Source organism: Castor canadensis, chromosome 5 (assembly GCF_047511655.1).
Source record: "Castor canadensis chromosome 5, mCasCan1.hap1v2, whole genome shotgun sequence".
Classification (NCBI taxonomy): domain Eukaryota; kingdom Metazoa; phylum Chordata; class Mammalia; order Rodentia; family Castoridae; genus Castor; species Castor canadensis.
Genome location: NC_133390.1, coordinates 109,353,597 through 109,378,661, shown reverse-complemented (window position 1 = coordinate 109,378,661; position 25,065 = coordinate 109,353,597). Strand labels below are relative to the sequence as shown.

Genomic DNA, 25,065 nt, shown 5'->3' with positions numbered 1-25,065 from the left:
AAAAACAAACCAGACACAGAACAAATGCCTCTTGACTTCACTCACGTGTGAAATCAGGAAAATGTGATGTCAGAAGTTGAGGCAGGATGGTGGTCAGCGGAGACTGGGGAGAGAAGCAGGAAGGATGGAGGATAGCTTAGACAGGAGCAAGGAATTCCCAGGTGCCATTTACAGTAAGGTGACTATAGATAGCAATAGGGAATCGTACATTTCAAAAAGCAAGAAGAATTTGAAAGTTCAGAGAAATGATAAATATTTGAGGAGCTAGCTATGTTTAATCTGATTTAGACATTATATAACATGTATCAAAACATCACATTACCCCTGTACAATGAATATTTCCTAATAAAAATGGAAAAAGATAGACATCTTAAAAGGAGACTGGTAATGATATTAAATCTAGACCAGTGGTTCTTCCTCCTGGCTGCACTTAGAATCACCCAGGGAGGTTGACAAAAATGCCCTGGTTGAAGCCCCACCCCAGACAAATTGAATCCATGTCCCTGGAGAGGGGCCCTGAAGTCCGTGCTTCTTAATGGCTTCCACCAGGTGGTTCTGATGGGCAGCTGGGGTCAGAGTCCAGCAGTGCAGGTGCATCTCAGATTCCTGTCAGGTATTCAGTAATTTCTGCATGCAGCTTCATTCTCTGAGGACACACTCAGAGATGTCTCTGCATGGTCAACATATGCATTTATAAAGCCTGGTTACATTGGGTTTTCATTATTGATTTTAATGTGGGAAATGAGCCTCCAAAGGTTTTTTTCCCTGCTAATTGACCACAGCTCTGCATTAAACCTTTCACTACCGCCAACGTGCATCTTTCCCCACTCTCTGCTCTCAGCAAGACAAGTGAAAATTAGTGGAACATGTATAGGCTTCTGCTCGTGTGAGCTTACTCTCTCCATCATCCAGAGACCAAGGAAAGCTAAAAGCTTCCAGAAATGTCTGCTCTGCTTTGTCTGCTTATTTTCTCCAATCAGGGCTGAGCAATTCCAGGGGTGGGAGTTGGATCCCTTCAAAGCTCACTGGCCCAGGTGCTTTTGTGCAATAAAAACAAGGTTTCACATGAAACCTTCCCTTTCTTGTTTGTCCAGGCAGTGGCCATCCAGCCTTAATAGTTGTGCCCCTTTGCATGGGTTTCTGGAGGTTATCCTGGCCTGTTTCCAGGCAGGACTATGTCCTTGAAAGCTGTCAGATTTGATTGAAAAATTGGTTACTTTGAGTGAGCAGATTAGGCATTTCATTTCAGCTGTAGCTGACTTAGGTGTGGATGTAAATCATCTCAGCTGCTTGAAATGACCGTAAGTTAAGTGCTCATGGTGTCACAGCAGCTGATCGGTTATTCCCACTTGGAACATTACATTTATTCTGAGTGCTCAACAGGGTTTTGTGGTAGAGAGTTGGTGTGAAGAGAGGGGCAGCTACAACTCCGTACTATCTGAGACCGTAGGCAGGGCCAGTGGGGGGCGTGTACACACGCGCACACACACACACACACTCATTCAATAAGCCTTGGCATGTATCCAGAAACAGACAAGAATGATTGGTAATGCCTTAATTAGGAGGTTACGTTTGACTCTATTGTTTATGATAATTATCTATTGATTTAGGCAAGACCTAGGCCGAGTGCCATGTTTTGCATTATTGAGGCAGGCTGGATCTCTGACAGGAGATGTGTGATTGCAAGTCCTGCATTCTACCGATACGTGATCACCTTATCCCTGCAGGCAATTACGGTGGACCAGACTAAGGCTAGCCACTTTAAAATAGCAGGTGTCTACGTTTAGGGCTTGTTGAGGTTGAGAATGTACTTCTGAAGATGTTACTGTTGTCTGTAGGTATGGCTTAACTGCAATTAATAGGATGTAACTAACAGAATCTTAATGTACCTTTTTTGTAAAGCTGCTGCCCCTACAAGGCCAAGAATTACAAAAATGAGAGTTTTCATGCCCACCTGCCTTGGATTAGGGCCCTCTGTGTTTCTCCTCTATGAACACCTGTGACTTGTCATTCCCAACGCCATTTTCTCCTAGATCGTGAAACCATCATAACAGGATCTGGTGTTTTCAACACGTTATCCCCCATGCTTTGTATCATTTATGGAACAGAAATGATATTAAATGTATTTGTAGAATGAGTGAACAATGGAGAACATATATTGAGCCTGAATACGAATGGCACAGAGCAAGCATTTTCCTACCCCTCAACACGAGGGCGGAGAGACCACACAGCTAGCTTGAGCTCATGGCGCCACCTGCTGGCCAGATAGGAATTATCTGCTCTATCACGTTTTCCCTACTGCCTGGCTACAGCTACCCTTTTCTAAAGAGAAAATACACTGGTGATCCTAAGGATAGGTCTAGGACATTTTTTCCTTATCTTTTCCTTTTATTTACTTCCACTCAAATCCTGGTTCTCATTGCCTGGCCAATTTGAATAGCCTTCTAACTAGCTTTTCTCCACCTTCCGTGCTCACTCCCACCCCAAGCCATCCTCAAACACGCCATTCATCATTGTGCCCTGCTCCAAATGTTTTGTGTTTTCTTAAAGCAATTTTTTCACACTGTAAGTCACAATCCATTGATGGCTTGTTAAATAAATGTGGCGGGTCACCAGTAGCCTTTGGAAAAACCTGAACATTAGTACATAAATATGCAATTGTGGAAATAATGTTTCTTGAAACTCATTTCAGCACGCATACACACCACCACCACCACCACTGCACACAGGCGTACTGCATTGCAATGTATGCTATGTGACCTCTGGAAACTGGACTTAGTAGATCTGGTGTCATAAACGTAATATTCCAGTCTTCCAGCCAGCATCTTATTGGGAGAAAGTAGCAAGATGAGAGCTTTGGTGCAGCTCCTCCTGCACAGTGAATTGAACTTACAAGACAATGTTTTGTGTCTGTGATATCACCAATTGCTATTAGTTTTATGCTTATATAAACCTATTTTATCTTCCCACTCTTATCATCCACTTGGGCTAAATTACTCTTTATTTTCTAAAAACATCCTTTGAACTCTTCTATTTCTGCCCCTCTGTCTTACTGCCTTCCTCATATACATTATCTTTCACTCTCAGCTTTCCAACTTCCTATCCATTCTTCAAAACCCAGCCAGGAACCACCTTCTGACCACAGCACTCAGTGGAAGTCAACTGCCCCATAACAGCAGTGCCCATGGCAGTGACCATGTAGCTCTAACTCCTGCTTTGCTCACTAAGGGGGTTTGGAACCAGCTTACAGAATGAAGGGAGGAATGGAGGAATGGTGACTGGCAGTGACACCATTGTGACTGATTCATTGTGATGATTGAAGGAAGGAAATAGGAAGAAATCAGAGGCTTAAAAAAGTGGTTCTCTACAATTTACTAGTTGGCCATTATCATGAGGCATGTAAGAGTCTCCCCCTGAAATGATCAAATGTTCTACTTTTCTTTCTTGAAAGGGATTGACTTTAATGTCTTAGCTATGAATGCTGAATTGAGTGGCAGAGAGCAAAAAAGACAAAATTAAAAGGCAGCACAACATTTTCTTTCAAAGAAATGGTCATTTATTGCCCATTTTAAAGACTGTGTTAATAAATTCAGGCAAACAAAACTGAATGTACATAAGCTTTTATAAAATCACGACCTAAAATATTATTGCTATGAATGTTAACTTCCTGGATTGAGCTATATTGAGACATTATTTCTATTTTTAGCCACCAGCTGGCCATGGATGTGGAGAATAATATTGAAAAATATCCCCTCAACCTACAGCCCTTGGAATCAAAGGTGAAAATGTAAGTTATGGCAAAGTTTGCATTAAGAAATTAGTGAACTTGGAAAGGAATCTGGAATTTGGTGGTACAAAATGACATTTTTTATTTCATGTCTTGAGCAGTAACAAGGCTACTTTTAACACACAGCACCACCTACTGGATGGTATGGATAATTATTTTACTGCCATCTTGGGTTTTCCCTCTCAGATAGACTACAATGCCTCAACTTCCACTAACATTTTCCACTATCTTTTCATCTTACTAACTTAGTTAATTCTACCTCAGGCCATAACGTTGTTACACACACATCACCACCTCCTCCTGTTTTATGCCTCTTCTTTCCTATTTTCATTCCAGCTCATGCCCAATTGTTTTGGGAAAATGTCTCTTCTTTTTCTTTCTCACTTCTTTCTAATGTGAAAGAGAAGGATGCTTCTTTCATGTCCTTTCTTAACAAAGCCAAATGTGAGCCTCCTTCCCTGCTGTAAGTGACCATTACAAACCATTATAAAGCAGTTCTAATGACATCTCGATGTTGACAAAAATAAAACTACTAAGAGGTAAAGTGATGCAGACTTTGTTATGGAACAAAATATCAACTTTTAAAGGCATTTCTAAGTAGAGAAGGGATCCATCAGAATCTCCTTGGAAGTATCTCAAATATTCCTGTGATATGTTCCCATTCTGAGTCTCCTTCAGGGGTGCAAAGAATTTCCCCCAGTGATGTGTATGAGTGGATACGGTCTTCTTTCTCTGCCCCAACCTAACACTTGGAGAAGTTAGCTTAACACTGAGAGTTTAAATGTGTTTAAGCCTGACCAAACTACTGGCAAAGAAAGCCCAATGAGGAATCTCGGAAAAGATGTCGCCCTGAAGAAGGATGCAAAACAGTAAGACATTGCTGGATTGAGAAATGTAAACTGAAATGTCATCGATTTATAATATCCTGCTGGCTGAAAGCAAACATGAATGCATACCTCTGCAAATCTATGTTAACCACGGGCATCATTAAAAAACTGCCTCTGCATGAGCACACCAGGCTACCTCTCAAGATAAGCCTGGATGTGGCTTCTGCACCAGCTGGGGCACCTGCTGGAAAGCTCTGTGCCACACTCACTAACCAGAACGAATTCAGCCATCAAATCCCTTTCTGTAAGCTTTACTACACAGGACACTGGCTTTCGAATGCAGGTCGCTTGATCATTGGGGATTTTCTCATTAAGATAAGGTCCTGAGAGATGAAAAAGTCCTGGAAGGGAAAGTTGCTGTGTGAAAACTTAGAGAGTTTAATTTGAATGCTGAAGTTAGGGAAGCTCGCTGGTCTTTTTCAGCTTTCATCATCTCCGATCTGCAGAGGCAGAGGAGGTGCCAGGAGGAGTGAGCCAAGAAAAAAAACTCTGTGCCCGTGATTCCACAGAGCTGGGATTTGACGTTTGCTGGTTTGATGGAAGAGTCCCAGTTCAGTGAGGTGCAAATGAATGGTTTTTATCTCTTCTAAGAATGCTGAACCCCATTTCCACTCACTGGAGGGGGGTGAGGGAGAGAAAACTTAATTTTGCCCAATAATAGAATTCAAGTCCCATTAGAGAATTTACTCCAGCTCAGTGACTTTTGTCTAGTCTGGTTATTAAATTCTTAACTCCCGTGGCAGGCTGAACATCTCCCTCCACACTGGAGGCTCTAAAGCCTGCGCCCTTCCCCTTCCTCTCTTCTTCTCATGCCACCGCTCTCCACTCCTACCTCCTTCCTTCCCCTTTTTCCATCTCCCAGGGCAAACTCCAAAGCAGCCCAGCTTTCCTGCCAATATTTGGCCAGTGCTAAAAACTTAGGCTCCCTGGCAGCGGTTTTCTTTAATGGCTGTGAACCTAAGGGTAGAGGTCATTGTGCTTCCCTCCTGTGTGGATGGCACCCCCTCATTGGCAGTGCCCCCTTGTTCCCCTGGGGCTGTTTTCTGTCCCCCTCAGCAGTGCCTTTCCCCCAGAGGGGGGGTCCTCCCATCCCTGCCGCCCAAGGGAAGTTCTTCAGACCCCCAGAGTGTTGGTATGAAAGATGGAGGAACCTGGTGGTCCTCCAACCTCACAGACTTTCTTCTTAAGCCCTTTTGACCTCCGTTGGTAGGGACAAGGTGACCATCTACCTTCTCCTGGGAACAGAGAAGAGTGAGGGTCACTATACTATAAAATCCACTCTGCTGGAAACTCCTCTCCCCTCACTCATGAGAGCACAGCAGGCCCCAGCGCAGGCATCCATAGAGCCCACCCCAGCAAGGGCTGAGTGGAGATGGAGGGACCTTGGGAGACCGTTCTCTTAATGCAGGAAATAGGGCAAGATGAGAACTGTTCTCAGGTGTGGCTGCCTTCACTGTGTGCCTGCATGAGCACAGACCACAGAGTGGGAATTTGTGACAGTAAAGTTGCTTAGTAGGTTCCTCATACTCAGGATGACAGCAAAAGGAAAGACTTTGAAAAGAAAATGTAAACCTGAGTGTGGAGAGTCAGTGGAAGGAAGCAGAGGCCGGTTGGAATGAGAGAACATGTGTGCATGCAGAGGGTGGAGAATTTAGAAGGGTTGGTCAGATGCCGGTGGCTCATGCCTGTAGTACTAGCTATTCAGGAGGTAGAGATCAGGAGGATTGCAGTTCAAAGCCAGCCCAGAGAAATAGTTATTGAGACCCTATCATGAAAAAACCCAGCACAGAAAAAGGTCTGATGGAGGGGCACAAGTGGCAGAGTTCCTACCTAGCAAGTATGAGGCCCTGAGTTCAAGCCTCAGTATCACCAAGTAAAAACAAAACAAAAAGTCCTGCAGCATTTAGAAGGGTGAAGAACTGGACATTCCCTGGCTTGTGACAGTGACTGTGAAGAGGTAATTTTGCATTTTAGACTTGGAGGATCAAAGGGCTGCATCACAAGGCAGAAGCTCTCCAGATCACACAGCCATTAATGGAGCAGCATTTCAAGAATTACGAAGAAGTTGTTGCTGCTCTCATAGTGTGAATAAGCAAAACGTAGGCCAGGCTGTTTAGCATTTTGCTTAAGGCCCCCACTAATGAGAGGTGAAAGCCGGCAAGCACATTTGTCACTCTGAACACACTTCCTCCTGAGGTAAACCTTTTCTTTCAGCTAGTTCTGGACACAGAGTTAGAAGAATACATTTGTTAGTCAGGTACTAACCATATCCCCAGAACTGCACAGGGGTTCGCTGGGTGCTGCCCTTTGGACTTTAGGAACCAGTGTGGGTGGGGGGCAGACTTAGGAGAGAGGCCTTTGGACCGGCCTCTCCCAGACTCTTCTGTTTTGAGAAGTTACTGTCATCTAAAGGCTGCTCTTCTTTCTCTAAGACTTGGTAACCCTGACTGTGCCTTATTGATAAAAGGTCTTTTCAGTCCTTGTTAAAAAAGAGTGTTATATATCCAGGATCCAAGCTGCCCACATTCTCACCCGCAAGGGAGCTGGAATTGGTGGAGTCAGGTGGTCATTGGTGTTGGTGCAGAAAGACCCCGAAGAGCCTAAGCTGATGATGTGTTGGAGGTACCAGGAGTGAAAGCAGGCCGTGAAGTCCAGAGCTCCAAACTGGGCCAGTAGTGGATTAGAAGGAAGCTGGCTAGAGACCGTGTGCTTGCTGTGGAGGGCCTGCCTGCAGCCGCCCTTTAGTGGCAATTGAACAAATTTGCACCAGGACACAGGGTTGGGGTAGACACCAAATAAAAAAACCACCACCCTTCTGTTAGGATAGCTTTTAGTTGCACAGAGAAAATTCAACAAGTGGATGGAAACAAACAGGGCTCAACTTGCCCCTGGAAGTCAGCTTGTGACAAGCCCAACCCCTCCCCTTACCTTTCTTTTTTTTTGATCTTACTGGATCTTTTTTTTTTTTATTCATATGTGCATACAATTTTTGGGTCATTTCTCCCCCCTTCTCCCACCCCCCCTCCCTTCCCCCACCACCCCCTCACTCACCCACCACCCCCTCGACACCCAGCAGAAACTATTTTGCCCTTATCTCTAATTTTGTTGAAGAGAGACTATAAGCAATAATAGGAAAGAACAAGGGTTTTTGCTGGTTGAGATAAGGAAGCTATACAGGGAGTTGACTCACATTGATTTCCTGTGCATGTGTGTTACCTTCTAGGTTAATTCTTCTTGATCTAACCTTTTCTCTAGTTCCTGGTCCCCTTCTCCTATTGGCCTCAGTTGCTTTAAAGTATCTACTTTAGTTTCTCTGCTTTGAGGGCAGCAAATGCTATCTAGTTTTTTAGGTGTCTTACCTATCCTCACACCTCCCTTGTATGCTCTCCATTTAGCATGTGCTCAAAGTCCAATCCCATTGTTGTTTGCCCGTGATCTAATGTCCGCATATGAGGGAGAACATACGATTTTTGGTCTTTTGGGCCAGGCTAACCTCTCTCAGAATGATGTTCTCCAATTCCATCCATTTACCAGCGAATGATAACATTTCATTCTTCTTCATGGCTGCATAAAATTCCATTGTGTATAAATACCACATTTTCTTAATCCGTTAGTCAGTAGTGGGGCATCTTGGCTGTTTCATAACTTGGCTATTGTGAATAGTGCCGCAAAAAACATGGGTGTGCAGGTGCCTCTGGAGTAACCTGTCACAGTCTTTTGGGTATATCCCCAAGAGTGGTATTGCTGGATCAAATGGTAGATAAATGTCTAGCTTTTTAAGTAGCCTCCAAATTTTTTTCCAGAGTGGTTGCACTAGTTTACATTCCCACCAACAGTGTAAGAGGCTTCCTTTTTCCCCCCATTCTCGCCAACACCTGTTGGTGGTGTTGCTAATGATGGCTATTCTAACAGGGGTGAGGTGGAATCTTAGTGTGGTTTTAATTTGCATTTCCTTTATTGCTAGAGATGGTGAGCATTTTTTCATGTGTTTTTCGGCCATTTGAATTTCTTCTTTTGAGAAAGTTCTGTTTAGTTCACTTGGCCATTTCTTTATTGGTTCATTAGTTTTGGGAGAATTTAGTTTTTAAAGTTCCCTACATATTCTGGTTATCAGTCCTTCATCTGATGTATAGCTGGCAAATATTTTCTCCCATTCTGAGGGTGTTCTCATCAGTTTAGAGACCATTTCTTTTGTTGAGCAGAAGCTTTTTCATTTTATGAAGTCCCATTTATCTATGCTATCTCTTAGTTGCTCTACTGCTGGGGTTTCGTTGAGAAAGTTCTTACCTATACCTACCAATTCCAGAGTATTTCCTACTCTTTCCTGTACCAACTTTAGAGTTTGTGGTCTGATATTAAGATCCTTGATCCATTTTGAGTTAATATTGGTATAGGGTGATATACATGGATCTAGTTTCAGTTTTTTGCAGACTGCTAACCAGTTTTCCCAACAGTTTTTGTTGAAGAGGCTGCTTTTTCTCCATCGTATTTTTAGCGCCTTTGTCAAAGACAAGTTGATTATAGTTGTGTGGCTTCATATCTCGGTCCTCTATTCTGTTCCACTGGTCTTCATGTCTGTTTTTGTGCCAGTACCATGCTGTTTTTATTGTTACTGCTTTGTAATATAGTTTGAAGTCAGGTATTGTGACACCTCCTGCATTGTTCTTTTGACTGAGTATTGCCTTGGCTATTTGTAGCCTCTTGTGTTTCCATATAAATTTAACAGTAGATTTTTCAATCTCTTTAATGAATGTCATTGGAATTTTGATGGGAATTGCATTAAACATGTAGATTATTTTTGGGAGTATAGACATTTTTACTATGTTGATTCTACCAATCCATGAGCATGGGAGATCTCTCCACTAACTATAGACTTCCTCAATTCTTTCTTCAGAAGTTGATAGTTTTCCTTGTAGAGGTTGTTCACATCCTTTGTTAAGTTTACACGTATGTATTTGATTTTTTTGAGGCTATTGTAAATGGAATTGTTTTCCTATATTCTTTTTCAGTTTGTTCATTATTAGTGTATAGAAATGCTAATGATTTTTCTATGTTGATTTTATATCCTGCTACCTTGCCTTTTGATAGGGGAATTAAGTCCATTAACATTAAGTGTTAGTACTGATAGGTATGTGGTGATTCCTGTCATTTAGTTGTATTAGTTGTTTGAAGGTTTGATTGTGTGTACCTAAGTTGAAGTTACTCTCTACTGTCTTGCTTTTTCTTTTCCTGTAGTTTGGTGCTGCTTGCCCTTTCACAGTTAAGTTGGGTTTCACTTCCTGTGTGCAGAATCCTTTGAAGAATCTTTTGTAGTGGTGGCTTTGTAGTCACGTATTGTTTTAGTTTCTGTTTATCATGGAAGACTTTTATTGCTCCATCTATTTTGAATGATAGTTTTGCGGGGTAGAGTATCCTGGGGTTGAAGTTATTTTCATTCAGTGCCTGAAAGATCTCACCCCATGCTCTTCTTGCTTTTAATGTTTCTGTTGAGAAGTCTGCTGTGATTTTGATGGGTTTACCTTTGTATGTTATTTGTTTTTCCTCTCTTACAGCCTTCAGTATTTTTCTTGGGTCGCTGTGTTTGTTGTTTTAATGATAATATGCTGTGGGGTATATTTGGTGTTCTGGAGGCCTCTTGCATCTGCATGGGAATAGATTTCTCTAGATTTGGGAAATTTTCTGTTATTATTTTGTTGAATATATTACACATTCCCTTTGCTTGCACCTCCTCTCCTTCTTCAATTCCCATGATTCTCAGGTTTGGTCTTTTGATGGAGTCAGTGAGTTTTTGCATTTTCTTTTCACAGGTCTTGAGTTGTTTAATTAATAGTTCTTTGGTTTTTCCTTTAATTACCATTTCTTCTTCAAGTTCTGAGATTCTGTCTTCTGTTTGTTCTATTCTGCTGGATTGGCCTTCCATTTTGTTTTGCAATTCTGTTTCATTCTTTTTTCTGAGGTTTTCCATATCCTGAGTTGTTTCCTCTTTAATGTTGTCTATTTTTGTCCTGAGTTCATTTATCTCTTTATTAATCATGTCCTTTGTTTCACTTTGGTGTTTATACAGTGCTTCTATGGTTTCTTTTATTTCTTTTTTTGCTTTTTCAAATTCTCTATTTTTGTTTCCTTGGAATTTCTTGAGTGTCTCCTGTACATTTTGGTTGACCCTATCCACTATCATCTCTATAAAATTCTCATTGAGTACTTGTAGTATGTCTTCTTTTAAATTATTCTTGTAGGCTTCATTGGGTTCTTTGGCATAGTTTATCTTTATTTTTTTGGAGTCTGGATCTGAGTTTCTGTTTTCTTCATTCCCCTCTGGTTCCTGTACTAATTTTTTGCTGTGGGGAAACTGGTTTCCCTGTTTTTTCTGTCTTCCTGTCATTGCCCTTGGTGTTGTTATTGTCCCTGTACTGTGTGCAATTAAGTATTTTCTAGCTTGTAATAATAACAATGTGATATTTAGAATGGAAGGGTGAGAGGAGATGGAAAGCAAAGAAGTTAAAGAAAAAGGGAAAAACAAATAGACAAACAAGTAGAAAAAACCTAACAAAGAAACAAACAAAAAATCTTTCAAAGATATAAACAGGGAGAGATAGTGTACTAATCAACAGTAAGCTGAACAGGCATTAGAGAGACAGAGAGAGGATTGAAAAAAAATAAAAAATAAATAAATGAAAAAATATCTCCAAGTTCAAATGCAGTAAAGTTTCAGTCTTAATAATTTTGGTGTTCGTCCCTCAGCCTCCAATCCTGGAGATGGTGTCTCATAAATAGTTCTGTCATTGTCTCATCAAAGGGGAAAAAAACCAAACAAAACAACACAAAACTGAAAAAACACCACAAAGTGCCCCAAGTTCAAATGCAATACAGTTTCAGTAAGTTTTTCAGCATGCAGGTGTAGTTCGGTTGTTGTCTTATCAAAGGAAGAAAGAAAAAAAAAAGTCTGGAGACAGTTCTGTGAATGGTATCTGCGGCTGTGCCTTGCCTGCCTGATGCTGTCAGCCTGCTGTTGCTGGAGGCGTTATTTATGCAGATCTCAGGGGAGAGCTTAGCACTCACCTGGCCCCTCAGGCTTTGTTTACTCAGAGTTCTCCTGTGCGGGAGCCACTGCTACAAGCTTTCCCCTTTCCAAGCACACTGGGGGAGGTGACACTGAACCTGCTTTCTCAGGCCTGTGTGTTTATTTACAGTTCATGTGGGAAGTGGGTCTTCCCCCCTCTCCAGTGGAGTTTTCCTCCCACCACCACTTTTACAAGCTTTCCTGCTCCTGGTTGCTGGGTGTGTGCCACTGCTTCTGCCTTCTCCAGCCGGCTTTTTGTGAGGGATTTCCCCTCCCCCCCCTTCAGTGCTCAGTGCACATGTAGCTCTTTGCTACCTGTCTTTTTTTTTGTTATTGCTTATTATTCAGATTTTTTTTCTTTTTTCCCTGGGTGGAGGTTGGTCTGTCCAGGGGGCTATGCTGATCTGGCCCAGGGTTGTCTGTGGGAGTACCATGTACCACTTAGCTCACTCTGTGCTCTGTGTCTTCCCAAGCCACCTGGGCATTGCTGTCTGGTGGCAGCGCGGGAGCCCTCCTGGTTTCTCCCTTTAACATTTCCCCTTACCTTTCTACTTGCACCTTTTGTTACATCATAAAAGCCTGTGCAAGGTCATAGGGAGAGAGGGGATCTGGTCTACATGTTAGGTCTGATGGTCAGTTACCACCTTGTTCTCTGAAACATTCATATTTAACTTACAAAGAGGAAAGATTTGTTTTGGCTCACAGTTTTGGAGGTTCCAGTACACGATCTATCAGCCTCGTTGATTTGGGCCCTTGGCAAGGCTGCACATCATGGCAGGAGTGTGTGGCTGAGCAAAACCACTTATAAGCCAGGAGCAGAGAAAAGACTTGGGTCTCACTATTCCTTCAAGGGTGCACTCCAGTGACTGAAGGACTTGCTATGAGGATACACCTTTTGAAGTTTCTACTCCCTCTCAAGAGCACCATCTTGGGGACCAAGCTTTTAACAGCTGGACCTTTGGGGGACATTTAACATCCAAACTAGAGCAGTGTACCTAAGTTGATCACTGTGCACTGGTTGGTCAGCCCATGTACACGGGCACCCTCTACAGGACTGAGACAGATCCACCTCATGGAGTGCTCATGTAACAAGAGTTGGTGGGACCCCAAAGCAAAGTGGGTGCTGGAATTAGGCAAAAGAAGTAGAAGAAATTAATATTAGCCAGGTAAAACCTATCATTGTGGTCATAGTGCCTTCCCTACAACCCACTTGTAGTAAAGAGTGAGTAGGAAAATTTTTTAAAAGAACTTTATGTGTACTATTTTTTTTTCTTGGATATTCAGACTGGATATGTCCTCTTGGATGGCATCCTCTTTTGGCCATCTCCAAATTAAGACTACTGAGTTTAGCTTGGCGCTCATGGCTCATGCCTGTAATCCTAACTACTCAGAAGGTAGAAATCAGGAGGATCACGGTTAAAAGCCAGCCGTGGGGCAAATAGTTTGTGAGACCCTGTCTCAAAAAAAAAAAAAATCCATCATAGAAAAGGACTGGTGAGTTGGTTCAAGTGGCAGAGCTCTTGACTAACAAGTGTGAGGCTCTGAGTTCAAACCCCATGCTGCCAAAAAAAGAAAAAGAAAGAAAGACTACTGAATTTGATTATTGTGTATTTCAAAAAATTTTAAATTATTTAGTAACATATAAGAACTAGTAACTTTCCCATAAATAAGAAATAAAATTCCTTATTTCTGGCTATTCTGAAAACTTGGAAATTCTGGCAATCATCAACTGGGCCAACAAGACATGCTTCCCCTTCCCTGCTCAGTTTGCTCCTCACCTGGCCTCCAGGGATGTCTGAGATCTTCTGTCTGCACAGCCTCAAACCCAGAGGGTCCCCAGGTGGACCTTTTAACTCCTGCCAGGTGCCCTCATTTGCAAGTCTTAGCCCAAAGAATTTTCTTCTTTCTCCCATCCACTGGGACTCCCTTAAAGCTTCTACAACTCAGCTCTTAGGGAGCTCCCCTTTACTCTTCTGTGTCAGGACATCCATTGACTGTGAACACGGGAATGAGCCATGTGCCCTACAAGATACAGGAATGCACAGAGGAAGGACAGAGGGGCAGAGAATGCCACCACTGATGTGAGAGAAAATAAATAGGAACTGACCCAGCCAGAAAATTATTGAAAAATGTATTTTGCATCAGTATTTGTAACTTAAAATACAGGAACAGACAAAATGTGCTCCTTTATTTTAATTAGTCTTTAAAGAATTATACTGATTGTGTTGCTTAACTTAAAAAAATGAAAATGTTAAGGCAGTCTATTTTTACTCTGCAGAGAGGAGACTTATGAGCAGGAATTTTGGGAAAGTTTAGGATGAGAATTCTGAAAAGTGATTCCTTAAAACGGAGGTGTGAGGTGCTTCTATATTTTGTTTAAATTCCCTCTTATGGTAAAATAGCATTTGGAGGTGATATTAAGAGAGCTAATATTGGATCATGTCAATATTCAGTTGTCATGTTGGAGGTGTGCTTTAGGGGAAAGAAACTCTCTTCTAGGATACAGACACTAGTAATGTCATGACTCCATCATTAAAAAAATAATGTCACAGTTTAGGGGAATAACTTACTATGACGCAAATGGCCTGTTATTTTTAACTTTTGTTAGTGGTTTAAAGACATTGTTCAGCCTGTCATACAGTCTTTAAAACTATAATAATGAAAGACAAGTCATACATGGAAAGTATTTATTGTAGTATATTAAGTTTTAAAAAGAATAAGATATAATATATCTAAGCAAAATTGTTACATCTATGTGAACAATGACTGTAAATTAAATACTCACAGATAAAACAGCTTGTATTAAGGAACCCAGCAGGCATAGAAATGTTTTTAGTACACATTTTAAAAGTATTAAATATTGTTTCACTTTCTTACCTGTTAAAGAAGGTATCCATCCACTTAGAGAAAATAATGCTGTTTTCTTAATCTCTGAATTAAGGAAAATTTATTTACCACTTTCCAGAGGCCATAAAAGCAGGAAGGAAAGGGGTTGCTTCACCAGGTCGCCTTCCCAAAGCTCTCACCTGTTGGCACAACCCTGCTTTAGTTCTTTACAAGTGTCACTTCGCCCCCTGGTGTTCAACAAGCTGAATGCAATAGTACTGCAGATGGCTGCTACGTTTTCCTTTATTGCTGAATAATCAAGGTGATTTAAAAAAAGAAAAGATAGGGTAGAATACTTTGAAGTCATATTAACCTGTGGACATTATGTGGGTTGTCAAGATTTTTTAATTTCTCACATCCTTTAAAATAGAATGTGTTTTGAGCTCTTAATGGTAAGGTTTATTTGAGGTGACCTCAAGTGACAAAATTTGCTAGCTGAACTCTGGAAGATCCCCCAACCTCTGGTGATGTGAGTCCCTAATGGCTTCCAAAAGTTTTCTACTCTCCAATAAAATAGGTCCTGGAGGAAATGAGTGAAACTACCAAGCTCAGGCAGCTGATCTTACAGAACTTTTCTTTGAAATTCTGTTTAAAATCTTTAAACCAAAGAAAAATACACAAAGACAAATTTTGATCAAACATTGCAAAATTATCTACATTATGACAAAAATATAAATCAAAGCGGTCGACAACTCCTCACAGGGTCTTGCAAAAGGCTCCGCCTTCCAAGTGAGAGTCCCTGAAACTCAAGTATCATAGCTTCAGGGAACTGACCTCTGCCCCGGCCCCCAAGATGTTGTTTTTACTTCAGCTTCTGGACTTTTCCTTGAGTACTAGAATTCACAAATCCTTCTAATTAGGAAAGTCATACAGGTTTAATAATGTCAGCATTTTTGGATGGTCTTTGAACCATTCTAGTCAAATGAAAATGTATCAATTTGTTTACATGAAAACAACTTAAATGCCTTAGGTTGTGCCTGGAAGAATAACAGATCAGATCTGGGGGGGTCTAAGAGAGATAGTGGTGGAATTACCACAACTACTTTAAAAGACTGAACCCTCTAATAGTTGGTCCGTAGGCCTGCCTACCTTCTAGGAAAGATTAGACAGTATTCCTTGGCCACCTGTGAAAAAGGTCATGAGCCAGTCGGTAGGGAGAAAGTCACTTCACTTGTATACAGAATGGGTTTCTATCACTCAATGCAGAAGAGGGCTTTTTCTGATACTAATGACAGGGAATGAGGAATGTCCTAGGGTGACATCTCAAGTAGCCACCTAGTCACATGCTACTTTAATTTTTAAATAGTACATAACACTTTCAGGTATTTCTTTTTTTATGTATTGCCTATTTCCTTCCATAGTATGTAAGGTCTGTGACCACAGGCTCTCTTGCCTGTCCCCAGAGCAGGGGCACTGCATGACATGGCTGCTTGCCCTTCATTCTGAGATCTGTGTGAATGGCACCTGTGGATGTCTGTCCTGCAGCATCTCTGTCCAGAGCTGAGGGCTGAGCCTGGCACAGCAAGCACCCTCTATAATCATGTGTTGAAAGAATGAATAACAATCAGCTTATTATTCTCACTTGAAATATGAGAAATCAAACGATACTTTGTTCCATAAATCAAAGTACATTTATGTGTGCAAACCAGTTTAACTTTGACCAGTGACTCTTTCTGACTCAGTTGACTTACATTGATTTAGCCCAGGAAAGTCTGTGAAGGTCAATTCCGTGAAACAGAGAGCATGTCAGTGGCCAGAATGGAGTTGAGCCCAGGTCTTCTGAATTCTTAAGCACATTCTATGTGTTACACTTTTTTCTGTCTCCAAAGCAATTCCTGCAGACCCCCTGTGCTTTTCTGGGTTGTGGGCAGTGACCAGGAGTGACAGAGTGTGTGCTGGCTTTCTTCACAGCATTCAGCGAGCCTGGCGTGAGTACCTGCAGAGGCAGGACACCCTGGAGAAGAGGAGCCCGTCCCCTTCCTCCGTGTCCTCAGACAAGCTGAGCAGCTCTGTCAGCATGAACACTTTCTCCGACAGCAGCACGCCTGTGAGTGTCACCGTTCCATTTTCTTGTCTGGCCTGCCACCACTGACCATACCCTGGCTCTGGTTCTCGTATTGGGTTGTTTAGTGATAGTATGTGACAGTGAGGATCTATGTTGCTTACTTGTCACATGGGAACCTATAGTAAGGGTCTCGTCATGTCAGAACAAAGACACAATTCATAAACACAAAGTGAACTTGATTAAGTCTGGAGAAAACAGATTGGCTTTGAAATAAACCTACATTACTGCTTTGTGAGTTCTTGACCCTCTGTTACCAAGATGGGATGCGCCCCCTCCCCCCCTTTTTTTTTTATAACTGCATGATTCTTCTTTATGTGCCTCTGGGAGAACTGATGCAAACATAAGGTTGGCTTGGTTGTCAGGAAGACTTGATAGTGACCACAAACCCAGGACCCAGGTAAGTAACCCATGAGGCTAAATGGACCACATGGTCCCCACCTAAAAGGGCAGCCCACTGGGCCCCTGGAAGCCTGGTACCATGTGGAGATACAGGATGCACACTGCTAATTGCAATCCTTTCTTCAGGAGATGCCAGACATCCTGAACTTTAAATGTTGCTAGCCATCAGGAAATTTTAGAAGATAAATAGATCATGCATCCTGACCACAGTTGGCTGACAGGTTACCAGTTTAGAACCCTGGGGTGCAGAGTGAAAGGGTGAAGGGATCTTCTGAAAACCTGTATTTTAAAAAACTGTCAGGTGTTGGGGGAAATAAGTTGTCAGGGTTTTGTGGACTTAGGCATTGTGATCATTAATAATCAGTCATCATGTTGAAACGTTTGGAAGAGAAGTGAGGTAATTACATAAAGGATATTATTTTTAAAAATTCCTTTACTACTTTGCTATCATGTTAAACAGTTTCTTGACACTCAAAGCAGTGTATATACATCAAGCAAAAATTACAATGTGTTCCGATGATTGCATTATATAGTCTTTAATAGTTTCGTCTAGATACGAGTTTTTAACAAGAGGAAATAGCTGAGTTTATAGCTGTGAAAGTAAATGTGACAGAGACCTATTTTTAACTGACAGCAGAAACTGAGTAGTGGCTTTCACTTAAGATTTCTTGGGTGATTACTTGTGCTCCTCGAGTTTATGGCCACTAGAAGGCGAGCGTGAACCACACTGGAAAATGTTGGGCTTCAAGTTTGCATATAGCTGGTAATTTGGGAGTGAAAACTAAAGTGCAAATTGAATGTTTAAGATGCCTCTGCTGTAAATGCTGATAGCAAGTCCAAATTACATGACTTTGAAGATTCTGTTTGAAGGATGGAGACTCAGTATCAGAAATCATTTTGCCAGTGAGTTGAAAGTTCGAGTTTACTGCCTTTACACTTCCTCCCTGCCCCAATTCAGGACAATAATCAAGGGCTGCTGAGTCTGATGGTGTAATGGTTATAGTGTTTCTGTAGGATGCCCAATCTCCTAGCTTTATTAAAGTCCTAGAAGAATATATCCTGCTTTACATTTATGCTGATGTCAGCTTTGATGCTAGTACCGCAAGTGTTTTGTGCATAAATGCTTATTTTTCCCACTCCTGGGCCATCACATTTATTTTTATCTCCACTTACCTTGCTCATAGCTCTACCTTGTATAAACTAGCCTAACTTCTCAGTTCCCTGATGTTTTTAAACAGAGGTGTGGCACACTAGTGGTCAGTGGCATTCAGCTGCCCAGCATACGGTCATCTTTCAGCTCTGAGGTTAAAGATCAAGGATGACTCTACAGTGTGTCGAAGTTTGCCAAAAAAGTGAGAGTCAAAACAGATTTTCTAAAGTCATTGTTGAAATCAACTATCAGAAAAGAAGCAGACCCTGCTCAAAATTCTAATAGAGGTTATTAAATATAATAAAGACTTCGATATGTTAGTGGTGACAGCCATATGACACTAAATATACAAAACGGGAAATAAAAATACAAGATATTGAAATGTTTCCCAACAAGTTTCTAGTTTATCAGGAAGGCAAAATATCCAAGATATATATATGCACATATATATTGGCAGTACTGGGATTTGAACTCAGCTCTTGCTAGGCAAGTACTCTACTACTTGAGCTGCACTCCCAGCCATCTTTGCATTAGTTTTTTTCTCAGATAGAATTTTGTGGTATTGCCCAGGTTGATCTCAGACCTCCATCCTCTTACCTCTGCCTCCTGAGGAGCTGGAATTTGCAGGTGTGTGCCATTATACCCTGTCCAAGACACAATTTTTATAAAGTCTGTAGTCAATATAGCCAACTCAGCTCTTTTATCTCTTGTGATTCTCACTTTTCTGGGGCAAAATCTCAAGCAGATTCACCTGTGTATTTTCGGGGGCTTGTGGCCCACCTAAGGACAATGTATGCAAAGAAAGGAAGGTGATTCTGCTCTACCTTAACCAATGCACCAGACCCACTGGGCTAATACCTCCTCTTGGAGGGCAGAGAGGACAGATAGAAAGGCTTGGTTTTCCTACCCATCAGTGAGTGGATCTCAAATTTATGCAAGGAACAGGATGACCTGCATAAATGGCCCCCGTGGACTAAGCCTATCATAAACAGATGAGGAACTCTGGTTTAAAAGACTTCAGTCTTCCAAACTTCACTGCATACAATAAAACCACACAATGTCATCTGTTAATTTGCAAGTGTTCAGTTCAAGGCAAAGGCTGTTAGTGAGGTCCCCTGCTAAGGCTAAGTTCTCCACGCCCTCCTCTTACTTGATCTTCCTAGCTTGCTAAACCTCGGCCTTTTTCCCCTCCATCTGAGCTGTTGCTGTGCTGCCTAGACCATTGTCAATCTCGAATCTGACCAACTGCCTGTCTTGTCTCAATTCCTGGTCCTCCCTCTACCTCTAACAAGGCTTCCACTAGAGGCCAACCTGCCCTGTGCCTGTAATAACTGCACTTAGCACCTATTCCAACTGCCTATCCCAGGCATATGGGAAAGCAGCTCTCTGATCCCAGTGAGCCTCTGAGAGTGATGCTTCTGCGTGCTTCTGTTCTGATTGTTCTGGCTAAGAATAGTGGTTAGTGTCACTCTCCGAATAGTTCTGCTTTAAAGTATATAAGGATGGTACTGTTTAAGCATGGACTCTTGAATTCATCATCTTAATAAGAGCTGAGCACTCGTTATATGACGGACACTTTACTAATACCTACAAGGATTATCTCGTTTAATCACGAGTCTCTCAGTGACTCACACAGGAGGTGCTATTATCATCTCCATTTTACAGATGATGAAGATGAGGCTTCCAGAGGTAACGAGCAGGCTCCATGTGGCACTTGTGACTCTGTAGCACTTGAAATGAGCCTGCATTTGGGTATGGTCAAGTTGAAGGGGTGGCAATTAGCTAATGCATTTCTAAGTCTATTTTATAATTTGATCACTATAAATGAATAAAACAATTAAAAAATCCATTTGATTTTATAAATTGCCTCATTCAATGCTCTTTTAAAAGCTCAAACCTCAGCTGTTGCACGCCAAATTAAAGAGCAACAGGAGTAAAGATAATATTAAGTTATGTTAGCAATTTGCATATTAAGTGTCTTTATACCACAGTATATCATGTGATCACTGAAAAATTTGTTTCAGAAAGAGGCATTTGGATAGAAACTATTATTGAGGAATGGAAATTATGAAATCAAAGTGAGATATCAAGGGTTAACTTTTCCATCTTTTGATTTCCATACATTAATAATGGGAGGATTTCACTGTGGCAGTTCCATACAAGGTACAGTGTACCTTGAATAAGTTCTCTCCCTCCATTAGATAACTCCTTGAGTTAACTTTTTTACCTTAAAATATTAGTTATTACACAGAGGTGGAAAATGCTCTGTGTATAACTTATTAACCAATTCCCCATGATACAACAGTTAGACTTTTAGTTCCCAGATCCTAGACAATTGTAATTTGTCTATCGTAAGAGAAATAAACTGTGGAATAGTAAACTCTGAGGCTGATAACCTGTTTGGAAATCATGAGCATATGTCCTTGCAGATAAATTCAGACAAACCTTTGACATTGTTTGGAGATGCTCTGTCTCATTTAGCTTGAATCTGTTCTACACACTTGGCCCTTCTTCATGGCAACATCTATCTATTCCTCCCATTGTTTTCCGTATTGTTACTGCCTGGCCGATAGGGGGCAGTGTGGCTCACACACTGAGGCTGTGGCTTGGAAATAGGACACAATTTAAAACAGCAGCTTTGATGGCTGGGTGCAGTGGCACACTCTAATCCTAGCTCCTGGGAGATCAAGCGGATCGCCATTTAAGACCAGCCCAGGCAAAAAGTTAAGAGAGACCCCATCTCAACCAACTAGTGGGGCATGGTGCCTGTAATCCCAGCTACTGGCAAGTTAGAGGTAGGAGGATCACAGTCCAAGGCCAGCTTTGGGCATAAGAGAGACCCTATCTGAAAAATAAAGTGAAAAAAGGTTGGTGGCATGGCTCAAGTGGAAAAGTGCCTGCCTAGAAGGCACAAGGCCCTGAGTTCAAACAAAACAAAAAAGAAGCAATGACACTATCTCTGTGAGTACAAAACATCATTTGAGAGGCGACTGGAAATAACAGCCACCTCAGTGAAGGATTGGTATTGCATGAAGACCAACATGGCACAGCATGGAGCCTGGGACACTGAAGGGTGTCCAGAAATGTTAGTAGAATCTGCTTTTGATAATATTCAATGTATTTTACTCAAAATGCTGTGGAGAACTGGTAGAGAGCAGAGGTGGTTGTTAATGCCAACTGGGGCACAGTACCTGGCTGTGATTCTCCAAATGAATCCATGAGAATCAACTGGTGTCCCAGAATGAATATATATGTGCATTCTAAGATGGAACTGTACACTACAAAAGTAATACATTAGGTTTTTATTTTACGGTTGCTCCTATTAAAAGCTAATTTTCAAATGCTGAAGATGAAAGTGGGTTTAAGTCTTCCCTAAGCCAGGTGTGGTGGTGCACAACTGTAATCCTAACTGTGTAGGAGGGAGAGGTAGAGGGATAGGAGTTCAAGGACAGTTTGGGCAAAATTAGCAAGATCCTATTTCAAAGACCCTACAGACAAAAATGCAAAAGTACTGGGAAGCGTAGTTCAAGAGGGAGCGCACTTGCCTAGCACATCTGAGAGGTTTTGGGTTCAATCCCTAGTACATAAAAAATAGTACCCCCAAATGAGTAGGTTTCTCCTGAAAGTACACACCTTACACATGGTAAAGGTGAGATCACATTGTCCTTCTGCCTTCCAGAGGACAGGGGAGTGGAAAGACCCTACTGTGGGGGGTAATGGGGTTGAGTCCCATTCTAGAAGCTGTAACTAGCCAGCACCAAGGCCTTGCCTCACTCCCAGGCAGGAAGAATTACAGTTCTGAGCAGGTTCAAGGGTAGTGGTCTGGGTCAGCTGAAGGTCCTGTTACCTTAGTTGTCCTATAGTGAAGGCTCTGGTCCCTCTGATTAAGAGAACTTTGAGTGGTCCTGGCTTTTAGCAAGATATTAATTTATGGATGGCCACCAAAGCTTTCCAATATACTACCAAAAGTCAGTTACTGCTCCTGCAGCCAGACACAACATGTGTACCAACATTCAGACTGTCTCATTACCTTCAATTTTATTGCCCTTTTGGGATTTTCAACCTCCAGGCTTAAAATACATCAGGAGAAATGTGGTGATCAAAGGGACAGAGTCTTGTTGCAAAGTCATGCCCATTTTATGGGGAACTATGTCCTAAAAGAGGATTTCCAGGAACCCTTTCTAATGCAATCTTGAGAGCTGTGAAATTATAGAGAATGTAAGCCTCATGCTGCTTAATAATTTAATAACCCAGATTTTCCAGGTCAGGGGCAAGTTACAGTCTTATGTCAGCTATTATAAATTGAGGTTCCTTGAGTTCTAAGGTTTCAGCACCCAAATTCTGCCTTCTATCTTGCCTCTCAAACCCCAAATAGCACAAATACTTTGTCAGCCTATTTTCTGAAAATTTAGTTCAGAGAGTAACCATATATATATATATATATATATATATATAGACATTGGTATTTACATAGAAGCTGATACATTTCTCTTAGAAAATAAGTGTTTTTTTTCAAAAATTTTAGAGATTATATTAACAATATGTAAGTATATATAGCAGTGTACAAATATTTTGTATAGAAATCATATTTTACTATGTTTTTTGTATATTTTTCTATAAAAATTATATCTTGGAACACTTTGAGAAACACGATTCCAGAGTTAGCTGTTAAACAAAAATTTCAAAAGCTGGAATTTTTAAGCAGCTCAATAACAAAATTAATCTGGCTTGAAAAATGTGTCGTATAAAGCTTCCTGTTGCAGCGTTACACATACTCACTAGGTGAGGATGAATGGTGTGCCAAGATCCAAGGAGAAATCGGATTTGGCAGAACTGATACGTGATCCAATATTACAGCTTTTTTTCTTAGAAAGTGCATTGGCTTAAGGCTCTTTTGGACTTACCTTTTGTAAATAAGACGTCTTTGATAGGGAGAGAAAGTTATTCGCATCCTGGAATATGTCTACATCATTCATTCACTTGCTCAACAAATATCTGAATACCCACTGTGTGCCAGGCCTTAGCCACACACTAGGGATACAGAGATCACCCCAAAACAAAACAAAACAAGCAAAACCAAAAACACAGTCTTGCAGAATTTTTGTAATTCGTTAGGCATGATTGACAATTCTTGTACTAAAAGTGTATAGGAGATTTTTAATAACAATTAATTGAATAATTGTATAGAAACTTTGAGTACCATTATTAATATCTGACTTTCAAAACATCTTCTACAGCAGAATGGCCCAGAATGTGTGACCTGGCATATTAGTTTTATAGGATGTTAATTGGAAGTGCCGTGAAATAAATCGACTTATTTGCTCCAGGACTTTTTTAAAGCCTTATTAATAATTTTGGCAGACAGAAGAGGGGGATTTTTATGCCTTTATTCATTGAAAATCTGTAAACAATTAAAAAGATCTGTAAACATTTTATACAGATCTTGAGCAATTCTTTACAAACGTACAGAATCCATAGTACTTTACAAAAGCAAAATATGACAAACTAAGGATAGGAAACAGCTTCAAAGTGTTGAAAGAAGGTAAGACCCTCATCCCTGAAGCAAAGTCTAAGGGTTTACTGCGGTGGATCCTGACTACCCCTCTGTGGGGATTTCATTCTTTTTAATGGCTGACAACTATTTCATTGCGCATATAAATCACAATTAACATTGCCCACGTATATGCCTGTGGGCATCTCTGTTGATTATTTCATCAATATTGTGAATAATAAACACAACACTTTACTCAAGTAATTCTTAGTTACATGATGTGAATTTATGGGCTCTTCACATTTAAAATTTATTGATGATTTGATTATAATAATTTGATCTAAAATTGCCCCAAATAATTCCTCCTCTTTAATACCTTTTTTCTGTAAAGTGATGGAATTGACCTAAGAAATGGTCCAATTAAAAATTTTGTATCATACAGTATTCTGATGGTGTAGAGCCTTATTAAATTAATACAAACTTTGAAGCTACAGGAAGGGGTACCGTTTTCACATTTCCAAGTTCCTTGTCCAATAAATCCAGTATGAATCATGTTTCATTGGACTATTGGTGCATAGAACACATCTTGGGAAACACCATTCTGGAATTAGTAGTTGTTCAAGAAAAATTCCAAGAGCTAGAGCTCTGAGTGGCTCAATAATAAAAATAATATGAGCAGACCAATGCATTGTATAAAATTTCCAGCGGAAGTTTTACACAGGACATCTCCCTTTTATAGGCTTTCTTATAGAGCTGTTTTATGCAAATGAAAATTTTATTAAGTTAGTTCACATATAAAACTTGTTACTTAGCTAGTAATGTTTTTATACTAAAAAAAATGAGGTCAATGAAACCACAGTATTGGAAGATGGGGTTTTAGGAAGTCAATAAATACCTTCTTGATTTAGGAACTTCTTTTGAGAAGCAAGAGATGTAGGCAAAGGGAAGTCAAAATCTCAGCTCTATGTCCTGTCAAGGTTGGATTTGTGGGTGTAACTCTGACTATGGCAACATTGGACCATCTACTGATGGACTTTGAGATCAGAGACAGTTATCAGTCATAGGTATTAGTGGAAATTGCTGACCTCACCCCCAGGGCAAGGCTAAGTGTGTCCTGTGGAGGGAGACGACCTCGGCCACAGAGGCATGGCTCCTTTGCCTAACCCTGCAATCTGAGTAACTTCTGGGTTCATGGAGAAGAGGGGACAGAAGAAGCAGGGTCTGTGGCAAAGTGCCTCCTCATGAAGACCTGAGCAGATGGGAAGAGGTCGTCTCCAGCACTAAACACTTCTGTAGCAATAATTTGGCTTTTGATTGTGATCAATATCATAATTTTTTCT

General features: G+C 41.0%; 1 protein-coding gene across 1 annotated transcript in view; it reads left to right on the top strand.

Moving 5' to 3' along the window:
* Positions 1-25,065, top strand: part of Schip1 (schwannomin interacting protein 1) — a 708,363-nt gene that overhangs the window by 168,367 nt on the left and 514,931 nt on the right. Inside the window, exons 3-4 of the mRNA XM_074073892.1 lie at positions 3,707-3,787; positions 16,532-16,667. Coding sequence (XP_073929993.1) covers positions 3,707-3,787; positions 16,532-16,667 — 217 coding nt within the window. The remainder of the gene's footprint in view (positions 1-3,706; positions 3,788-16,531; positions 16,668-25,065) is intronic.